The sequence below is a fragment of the Myotis nattereri genome, assembly GCF_964212035.1.
Source record: "Myotis nattereri genome assembly, chromosome: 9".
Lineage (NCBI taxonomy): Eukaryota > Metazoa > Chordata > Mammalia > Chiroptera > Vespertilionidae > Myotis > Myotis nattereri.
In genome coordinates this window covers 69,494,382-69,505,750 of record NC_138084.1, presented here as the reverse complement: position 1 = coordinate 69,505,750, position 11,369 = coordinate 69,494,382, and the positions used below count along the sequence as shown (strand labels likewise).

The window sequence follows — 11,369 nt, the reverse complement described above, 5'->3', positions numbered from 1 at the left end:
CATAATGGGATATTAAACAACTGTAAAAGAGAAGAAAATCTCACCTTTCTTTTCCTGTAATGCCATCCTGACTTTTTTAATTTGTTGAGAGGCTTTTGGTATTGGTAACTGATTCTATCTCCTTACTAGTTATAGGTGTATTTCAATTTTTTCTTTCTTCATGATTCAGTCATGATAGACTGTATGTTTCTATGAATTTGTTTATTTCATTTAGGCTATCCAACTTTTTAGTGTATAATTTCTCATAGTAATTACTCATAATCCTTTTTATTTCTGTAAGATCAGTAGTAAAGTCCTCATTTTTATTTCTGATTTTCATAATTAGAGTCTTCTCAATTTTTTTAAATTGATCTAACAGGGGTTAGCCAATTTTATTGGTCTTTTCAAAGAATAAACTTTTGGTTTTGTTTATTTTCTCTATTGTTTTTCAATTCTATATATTATTTATCTTTAATATATAATCTTTCTCTTCTGGAGCTTTGAGTTTAGTCTGTTTTCTTTTTCTAGTTCTTTAAGGTAAAACATTAGATTGTTGATTTGAGATATTTCCTCTTTTATAATATAAATGTCCTTTTTAGCACTACCTTCCCTGTATCCCATACATTTTTGTGTTTTGTTTTTATTTTCCTTTGTATAAAGGTATTTTCTAATTTCTTGTGATTTTCTTCTTGTGAGTTTCTTCTAAGACATATTGTGTTTAAATGTGTGTTGCTAATATTTATGTAATTGTGGATATTCTTATTTTTCTTCTGCTTTTGATTTTTAGCTGTCCTTCCTTGTAATTGGACGAGATATTTTGTGTGATCCATTCTTTTTTTTATTAAGAGTTGTTTTGTTACCTAACATATGTTCTATTCTGGAGAATGTTCCATGTGCACTGAGAAAAATGTATATTCTATAGTTAAATGGAATGTTCTGTATATGTTTATATGTCCAATTGCTTTTTTTTCTTTTTTTAAATTAAATCTTTATTGTTCATATTATTAGAGTTGTTCCTCTTCCCCCCCGGCACCATAGCTCCCCTCCACCTGGATCCCAACTCACCCTCTACCCTTACCCACCCCATCTCCACTGTCCTTATCCATAGGTGCAAGATTTTTGTCCAGTCTATTTCCGCATCCCCCACCCCCCTTTCCCTCCCCAAAATAGTCCATTCCCTTTCTATGCCCTTGATTCTATTATATTCACCAATTTATTCTGCTCATCAGATTATTTATTCACTTGATTTTTAGATTCACTTGTTGATAGATGTGCATTTGTTGTTCATAATTTGTATCTTTACATTTTTCCTCTTCTTCCTCTTCTTAAAGGATACCTTTCAGCATTTCATATAATACAGGTTTGGTGGTGATGAACTCCTTTAGCTTTTCCTTGTCTGTGAAGCTCTTTATCTGACCTTCAATTCTGAATGATAGCTTTGCTGGGTAAAGTAATCTTGGTTGTAGGTTCTTGGTATTCATCACTTTGAATATTTCTTGCCACTCCCTTCTGTCCTGCATAGTTTCTGTTGAGAAATCAGGTGACAGTCGTTTGGGTATTCCCTTGTAGGTAACTGAGTTTCTTTCTCTTGCTGCTTTTAAGATTCTCTGTTTGTCTTTTGCTCTTGGCATTTTAATTATGATGTGTCCTGGTGTGGTTCTCTTTGGATTCCGTTTGTTTGGGATTCTCTGTGCATCCTGGACTAGTAAATCTATTTCTTTCACCAGGTAGGGGAAATTTTGTCATTATTTCTTCAAATAGGTTTTCAATATCTTGCTCTCTCTCTTCTTCTGGCACCCCCATAATTCAGATGTTGGCATGCTTGAAGTTGTCCCAGAGGCTCCTTACACTATCGTCATATTTTTGGATTCTTTTTTCTTTTTGCTTTTCTGGTTGGGTGTTTTTTGCTTCTTCATATTTCAAATCTTTGACTTGATTCTTGCGATCCTCGAGTCTGCTGTTGGAACTCTGTATATTATTCTTTATTTCAGTCAGTGTATGCTTAATTTCTAGTTGGTCCTTTTTCATAATCTCGAGAGCCTCACTAGATTTCTTGAAGGTCTCACTGAATTTATTGGCAGTTTCTAGAAAATTCTTGAAAAAACTTATAAGTGTGGTTTTGAACACTATATCCAGTAGTTTTCTTTCCTCCATTTCTGTCATTTGTGACCTGTTTCTTTGTCTCCACATTTTTTATGCTTCCCTGTGTTGGTAGAGTGGCTTTCTATGCTAGGTATCCTATAGAGCCCAGTGGCTCAGCCTCCCCAATTACCTGAGGTGGACACTCTTGGTGCACCCCTTTGTGGGCTTTGTGCACAGTCTTCTTGTAGTTAAGCCTTGATTGTTGTAGGTATCACTGGGAGCAATTGACCTCCAGGCCAATTGGCTGTGAGAATCAGCTGTGTCTGCAGTGGGAGAACTTCTGTGCTGGAGACACCCTTCTGGGGCAAGACTTGCTTCAGTGGGGCTTTGGTGCTCACTGAGTCTGCCCCCTGAATGTGTCCCTTATGGATCTGTGGAGTTGTAATCTGGATGGTCCCACTCTGACCACTGGGTACACTGGCTCTTGGTTCTCTAAGGAGGTGCTAATTTAGCCTCTGCCTCAGGCTACCCAGCAGGAGCTCTGGAGAGATCTGCAGATTCCTCTTCTTTGTTTGGGGTTTGGAGGTGCCCAGATGGGGCCCAGCTGTGAAGCAATGCATGCTGCTGTGGGGCCTTGGGCCTTCTTTTGGAAGTTCTGGGTCACTCTGACCCAGCTGCAGTTTGTTAGGTAATTTTCAGATTGCAAAGGGCCAGGCCTTTCATATGCAAAAGCCTCTGTGCACAGCTTGGGTGGGGCGGGGTCTCCGGGGTTCAACAGGGTGGAGAAAGCAGCTATGGCTGCTCCTCAGTCCTACTCTAAGAGGCCCTGGGTCTCAGTGCCCCAGTAATCGCTGCAAGCACCTCTGAGAGGAAAGCTGCCCTCGAGTTTTGACCAATGCCAGACCTTCCAGTTTCTTCCCCATATGAGTCTGGGTCCCCAGAGACTTGCCAGGAACTGGAGTTCAGAGCAGTCAGGAGCTTGAGACTCCCTCCCAATTGAAAAGACAATTGTGTCCTCAGTTGCCAGCCCTTTCTGCATGCCCCTCTGTACCTCTGCACTTTACTTCTGCACCTCCTCTGAGTCTGTGTGCTTTTCTCTTTCCTTCCAGTTGTAGAATTTCCCCTCAGCCAGCCTTCCTGTGGTTCTTGATGATGTCTGTTTTGTGTTTTAGTTGTATTTTTGAAGTGGTTTGTCCAATTGTTTTATAGTATTGTTCAAATCCTATGTTTCCTTACTTATTTTCTTTCTGTTTGTCCTACCCATTATTGAAAGTGGGATATTTAAGTTTCCAACATTATTGTAAAGCTCTCTATTTTATCTTTTACTTCTATTAATGGTTGCTTCATATATTTAGTAACTCTGGTGCTTATATGTTTATTGCTGTTATAACTTCTTGGTGAATAATCCTTTTTATCATTATACTAGAGGCCCGATGCATGAAAATTCATGCACTTGGGGGTGTCCCTCAGCCCGGCCTGTGCCCTCTCACAGGGGGAGCGGGCCTAAGCTGGCAGTCAGATAGTCCTCTGTGAGCCTGGGAACCCTCGGGGGCTGTCCGACTGACAGTTGCAGTCGGATATCCTTAGCGCTGCTGTGGAGGCAGGAGAGGCTCCCACCACCACTGCTGCTCTCACAGCCATCATCCTGGCTTGTGGCTGAACGGACCTCCCCTGTGGCAGCACACTGACCACCAGGGGGCAGCTCCTGCATTGAACATCTACCCCCTGGTGGTCAGTGCGCATCATAGCAGCCAGTCGTTCTGGTTGTTCCTCCATTAGGGTCAATTTGCATATTGCCCTTTTATTATATAGGATATTGTCCTTCTTTGTCTCTTGTAACAGTTTTTGAATTAGAGTCAATTTTCATATCTTTTTATTATCAGATTTCTTTTGATTACTGCTTGTATGGAATATCTTTTTTTGATCCTTTCACTTTTAATTTACTATTGTTCTTAGATGTAAAGTGAATCTCTTATAAATAGCACATAGATGGTTCACTAATAGATTTTAGTACAATCTGTCTTTTGATAGTATAATTTAACGTATTTATACTTAAGGCAATTACTTAGAGGGAAGGATTTCTTCTGCCATTCTGTAATTTGTTTTTTGTTTTACAGTTTCTCTTTCATTTCTTCCATTACTTTCTTTCTTGATGTTCATTTATTTAGCAACATGTTTTGATTTTCTTCTTATTTTCTTTTGTGAGTATTCTATTGCTATGTTTTTCATGGTTACCAGGAGGACTATATAACATCATAAAATTATAACAATCTATTTTGAATTGAAACCAACTTTACTTCCATCATATATAAAATCTACTATGTAACTCTCTTTCCCACCTTTTTATTGTTACTACAAATTACATCTTTTTACATTGTGTATCCAGTAACATCAATTTATATAATTACTTTTAATCTATTTTTCTTTTAAATCCTGTAGAAAATAAGTAGGTACAAATCAAAATCACAATAATATTGGTTTTAATATTTGCCCTTCTATTTATCTTTACTAGAGATCTTTATATCTTCATATGTCTTATTATTATTTTTTAAAATCCTTACCCGTGGTTATTTTCCCATTGATTTTTTTAGAGAGAGTGGAAGAGAGGGGGAGAGACACACAGAGAGAAACATCCATGTAAGAGAGACACATCAATTGGTTGCTTCCTGCACACACCAGGACTGAGGCCAGGGATCCAGCCTGCAACTGAGGTAGGTGCCCTTGGCCAGAACTGAACCTGTGACCCTTCATCTATCTCAGGCCAATACTCTAACCACTTAGCCAAAATAGCTAGGATTCTTCATATGACTTCAAGTTAACATCTGCATCTTTCCATTTAACCTGAAGGACTCCCTTAAGCATTTATTGTATGACAGGCCCAATCATAATGAAATTTCAATTTTTCTTTATCTGAGAACAGTCTTAATTTTTTCTTTATTTTTTGAAGAACAGTTTTGCTGGATGTAGAATCTTTTGTTGTCAGGTTCCCTACCTAGCACATTAAATATATCATCTCACTGCCTTCTGACCTGTAAAGTTACTGCTGAGAAATCTGCTAATAACCTATTAAAAATCCCTTGTATATGACAAGTTTCTTTATCTTGATGTCTTTAAGATTCTCTCTTTGTCTTTATCTTTCAAAAGTTTGATTTAATTGTGCTTTTTAAGAAGCACAATGAGTAGATTCAACTCGTTCATCAAAATTTGAAATCTTTAGCCATAATTTCTTTAGATAAGCTATCTGCTATTTTTCTTTCTCTTCTTTTTGAACTTTTATAATATGAACCTTGGTCAGCTTGATGCTGTTACACAAGTCTCAGGTTCTCTTTACTTTTTTCATTCTCTTCTCTTTTTGTTATGCAAACTCGGTAATTTTAAGTGCTCTATCTTTAAGCTCATTAATACTTTCCTTTACCTGCTCAAATCTGATATTGAATCCCTTAAGTAAATTATCAATTGGTTTATTTATTTATTTATTTATTTTCAGTTCCAAATTTCTTTTTGGTCCCTTTTTATATACTTTCTATTTCACTGTTGATAGTATTTTTTTCCCCACATATCATTTTCATGCTTTTCTTGAGTTCTTTGTTTATTTGCTTTTTTAGGCTTTGAGTATATTTAAAACAGTTTTTTAAAAATATATTTTATTGATTTTTTACAGAGAGGAAGGGAGGCGAATATAGAGTTAGAAACATCGATGAGAGAGAAACATTGATCAGCTGCCTCCTGCACACCCCCCACTGGGGATGTGCCCACAACCAAGGTACATACTCTTGACTGGAATCGAACTTGGGACCCTTCAGTCTACAGGCTGATGCTCTATCCACTGAGCCAAACCAGTTAGAGCTTAAAACAGTTATAAAAATGTTTTGTCTTGACAGAACCTGCCTGGAGATCCTGGCTAGAACCTGGCTAGAGAACCTGGCTAGGCTGCTGATCAACTGAACGCTGTCTCCATGTCATTCCTACTTCGCCGACTAGGTCCACACTTTTGGGAACCCCTGGAACAGGATTACCCTAGGTAAGCCCTCCCACCCATTGAGAATCCCCACACTCGAGACGGATAGGACTCCACCAGGGTGCTGCAGACCCCCCTATAGAGGATAAGTAGGGTAAGAAGGTGGATAGTACAGAACTTAGATTGAGAAGATGTCCCATACTGAGTCCAAAGAAAGAAGACTCTGTATTGATCTTTTAACACATATGCGTGCTAGCAGAGGAGTTAAGGTTACTCTCAGTCAGACGGAATGCTTTATTTAAGAAGTATGTCCAAACTTTTCTGAGGAAGGAAAGGTAAATGTAAAGGCGTGGGAGAAGGTAGGCCCAAGGAGCCTTATCCTTAACCCCACTGCAGCCTTTCCACCCCAGGAAAGTGCAGGATTGGCAAGCTCTCCCTGGGGTGATAGATCAGGACTCATGTAATAGCGGAAAGAGCCAATCCTACTCTTAAAATGGATACAAGAGAGCGTTTGGGATTTTTCTTTTTAATGCCTGCTTTGGATATGTTAAACTTTTAAAAAATACAATGCAGAGGGTTGTACAGCAGCCAAAAGGCAATGGGCCTCCTGTACAATAGCCTCTGCCGACTCAGCCTGGTAGGAGGATGCACAAACCAGACAAGAGTTTTACCAGATCTAGTGATGATGTGCGAAAGAGGTTGTGTTTTGTATCTTTCCAGAAGGAGCAGCCTCTGTCTCCCTCCTGGGTACTGTCACCCCTGGGAGACTGCACACCTGACCAGTTCCCGTCTGCAGCAGATGTGCAGCCCTGAGCTGGAACCACCTGTCCATTGGGAGGATCACATGTGCCTCAATTTTGTCTGTCCATATGTCCCACCTTTGCCCCACATCTCCTTTCCTTTTTCTTTCTTTTTTTTGTTTTTTAATCTGACTACTTGTTTGCTATTTATTTGGCCTTCTCTTTCTCTCCTGAACACAACCTTTTTTAGAATCTCCATACCCTACTGTTCCAGGAAGGGAACTTCCCTTTTCTGCCATGACTGGGAGTGTCTGGTATATGCCCCATACGTGCAAATGTCTTGTGCCAAGAGCCTGACATCCTGGGCTGAGAAGCCTGTCCCTGGACAACATGCTGACAGGCCATTCCTCCCTTGTCCTATAGTGGCCCCACAAGCCTATGCCCCTTGTGTCAAGAGGGACCCTTTTCTCACAGTCCATTTGCAGGCGAGGGGAGCCCAAGGCAGGCGCTGGGCATGGAGGCCACAGGGGCATAGGCTACCAAGGAGACAGAACTGAACCTCTTGCAGGGGCGCGCCGCCCCATCCCTCATCCGCACACCTCACATCACCCTACTTGGCCTCAGAGGATGGCTGGTTAGCCAGAGATGGTAATATTCCTCAGGGAAGGAACAACCTAAGACAGACACAGTCACAGCGGGGCCATTAGGAGACAACTTGGGGGTCAACAGAGGTGGGGCACAGACCCTCACCGCGCCTCCCCCCAACTTTGCAGAGGCCTGAACCGTCACCCCTTCTGAGGGAGGTCTCCTACCCCCATGGCTGCTTCGCAAACCACACCCAGCTCACATCGGAACCCAGGTAAAGTCAAAGACTGGCTGACAGCAGCTGCCCTGTCACTGTGCAACAGGACTTGTTTCCCATTTCTACCTTGGACCATAGGGAAAGGGGCAGCTGAAGGAAAGGGCTGTGTCAGGATGTTGTCTTCTTCCCTTTCTTCTCCCTCTTTTTTTCTAAACACTTCCATGCCTTGTAGTTCTTTTGCTTTCTCTTCTTTTTCTCTCTACTACCCTCCATCTCCTCCTCCTCCTCCTCCTCCTCCCCCTCCTCCTCCTCCTCCTCCCCCTCCTCCCTAGTATCTTCCATATCAGCTTACCCAGAGGGCACAGCTGGCTCCTCCCCGAACACCGACACCACCACCAAGAGCAGCCCTGATGGACCCTTTGATGAAGCCCTTCAACTCGCTGAAGCTTCGGGAAGCCCATCGCCAATGACGCCGCTCGCTAGCCAGATCAACAAGGACAACCAAACCACAGACTTGAGGACAGCTGAAATCCCTTGACTGAACAGGCCCGAAGCCTTCTACAGGAACCAGGCTCCTTGTGCACTCCAACCACTATGTTTATAGCTATGCTCGCTATCATTGCTTGTCAGTCTTCTTCCGAGCCTTAAACAACCCAATCCAAGAGGTGGCCGCAGATTTACATGCACCATCATTTAAAAAATAAAAAAGGGGGAATTTGCCGGAAGCCGGTCCATCCTTGCTGCTTGACACAGTCACTGCAGGGAAGGAACTTCTGCTCAGCATATGTTTCAAGGGACCTGGCGCATATGGCATACTGTTCTTAATGTGTTTTCTCCCCTCCTTGGCACTATGTGTTTTAACCAAGGTCACCTCTCTGAGAAAGGTTGTTTCCCCAGGTAGGGATTTTTCCCTGAAGTTAGGGAGGGAATAAAACAATTTAACTAAGTGCCAGCCGGGTGGTTAATCACTTTAACAACGAACAATCATGCTTAAGCTACATAATCTTTAATCCCTGGAATGGAGAAGAGAGACGCCCTAACCTTTGGAATAGACATTGATAGGATTAAAATCAACTGGTATAAATACGGATGTAACAAGACACTAAAACACAGAACCTGGCTGGAGATCCTGGACAGAACTTGGCTGGAGATCCTGGCTAGGCTGCTGATCAACTGAACACTGTCTCCGTGTCCTTCATTCTTCACCGACTCTGTCCACACCTTTGGGAACCCCTGGACCTGCTGGGGTTGGACCCCAACACACCGTCTGAGAGCTGAGCCACTGTAGACGTTCTCGGAGCAACCGAACCGCAGCCCGTCCTCCGCTCACGAGTCTCCTGTGAGCGGCCTGAGTGCCTGTGTGGAGCTTCTCCCTTTGTCTTTTAACCATGTCCACCAACGAGAATGCTAATTCACCAGCTGCCCGCCTTAACAGATTCAAGAACAAGGGGAAAGACAGTACAGAAATGAGGCAGCGCCGAATAGAAGTTAATGTGGAGCTGAGGAAAGCTAAGAAGGATGACCAGATGCTGAAAAGAAGAAATGTGAGCTTCTTTCCTGATGATGCTACGTCTCCACTGCAGGGAAACCGAAACAACCAGGGCACTGTAAATTGGTCTGTTGAGGACATTGTCAAAGGCATAAATAGCAACAATTTGGGAAGCCAGCTCCAAGCTACTCAGGCTGCAAGGAAACTGCTTTCTAGGGGAAAACAGCCACCCATAGACAACATCATCCGGGCTGGTTTGATCCCACAATTTGTGTCCTTCTTGGGCAGAAGTGACTCTAGTCGCATCCAGTTTGAATCTGCTTGGGCCCTCACTAACATTGCTTCCGGGACTTCGGAACAGACCAAGGCTGTAGTAGATGGAGGTGCTATTCCAGCATTCATTTCTCTGTTGGCATCTCCCCACGCTCACATCCGTGAACAAGCCGCATGGGCTCTAGGAAATATTGCAGGTGATGGTTCAGTTTTCCGAGACTTGGTTATCAGGTATGGTGCAGTTGACCCACTGTTGGCTCTTCTTGCAGTTCCTGATATGTCGTCTTTAGCATGTGGTTACTTACGTAAACTGACCTGGACACTTTTAAACCTTTGTCGCCACAAGAATGCTGTACCCCCATTAGATGCTGTTGAGAAGATTCTTCCAACTTTAGTTCGTCTCCTGCATCATGATGATCCAGAAGTATTAGCAGATAGCTGCTGGGCCATCTCCTACCTTACTCTTGGTCCACATGAACAGATTGAAATGGTTGTGAAAACAGGAGCTGTGCCCCAACTTGTGAAGCTCCTAGGAGCTACTGAATTGCCAATTGTGACTCCTGCGCTAAGAGCCATAGGAAATATTGCCGCTGGGACGTATGAACAGACGCAGGTTGTAATAGATGCAGGAGCACTTGCCATCTTTCCCAGCCTACTGATGAACTCGAAAACTAAAATTCAGAAGGAAGCTACACGGACCATGTCAAACATCACAACTGGCCGCCAGGACCAGATACAGCAAGTTGTGAATCATGGATTAGTCCCATTCCTCATTGTTGTTCTTGCTAAGGCGGACTTTCAGACACAAAAGGAAGCTGTATGGGCTGTGAGCAACTATACAAGTGGTGGAACAGTTGAACAGATTGTATACCTCGTTCATTGTGGCATAATAGAACCACTGATGAGCCTCTTAACTGCAAAAGATACCAAAATTATTATGGTTATTCTGGATGCCATTTCCAATATATTCCAGGCTGCTGAGAAACTAGGTGAAACTGAGAAACTAAGTACAATGATTGAAGAATGTGGAGGTTTGGACAAAATTGAAGCTCTACAAAACCATAAAAATGAGTCTGTGTACGAAGCGTCACTAAACTTGATTGAGAAATATTTTTCTGTAGAGGAACAGGAAGATCAAAATGTCGTGCCAGAAACTACCTCTGAAGGTTACACGTCCCAAGTTCGGGATGGCACTCCTGGGACCTTTAACTTTTAGATTGTACAACTGAGGCATAGAGTTGTTTGTTGTGTACTATGTTTGGTATAAGTACGTCTTACTGTTTCTCTACTAAGAACTCTTTTTAAGCCCTGATTGGTTTGGCTCAGTGGATGGAGAGTCAGCCTGCGGACTCAAGGGTCCCAGGTTCGGTTCCTGTCGGGGGCATGCGCGTTGGTGTGGGCACATCCCCAGCGGGAGGTGTGCAGGAGGCAGCTGATCGGTGTTTCTCTCTCATCGATGTTTCTGGCTCTCAATCCCTCTCCCTTCCTCCCTGTGAAAGATCAATAAATTTTTTGTTTTTAAAAAAGAACTCTTTTTAAATGTGGTTTGTTGTTGTAGCACTTTTTACAATGAATCTATACTTGAACAGTTCCAAACTGTACATACTGTATGAAGCTTCTACTCTCTGTGAGTTTCTCCTATGTGGAATTTCCTATCTTGCAGTCTCCTGTAAATAAAGATTAAATTCCACCCCCCCCCCCAAAAAAAAAAATCCAAAACCAAAAACAAAACCCTTAACAAAGTGCCAGGCGGGTAGTTCACACCTGACCAGTGCCCATCTGCAGCAGATGTGCAGCCATGAGCGGGCTGTTCACGCTGAGGTTGAGGCCTCGTGGTGGCCGGTGCCATGGATCTGTCTCTCGCCCAATGGGGTGTGCTGGGCCCTCCCCGGAGAAGAATCCTGGGTTCCCAACGAGATGTGACCCCGTTGGCAGGCGAGGGGAGCCCAAGGCAGGTGCTGGGCATGGACGGCATGGGGGCATAGGCTACCAAGGAGACAGAACTGAACCTCTTGAAGGGGCGCGCTGCCCCATCCCTCATCTGCA

The 11,369-nt window shown here is 42.9% G+C and overlaps 1 protein-coding gene across 1 annotated transcript; it reads left to right on the top strand.

Annotated features, from left to right (window-relative positions):
- Positions 1–8,949: 8,949 nt before the first annotated feature.
- On the top strand, positions 8,950–10,539 carry LOC308524885 (importin subunit alpha-1-like; the record flags this gene model as incomplete). The annotated part of the gene is made up of 1 exon (XM_081099488.1): positions 8,950–10,539. The coding sequence occupies one exon, from the start codon at positions 8,950–8,952 to the stop codon at positions 10,537–10,539; it is 1,590 nt and encodes a 529-aa protein (XP_080955614.1).
- Positions 10,540–11,369: the final 830 nt, after the last annotated feature.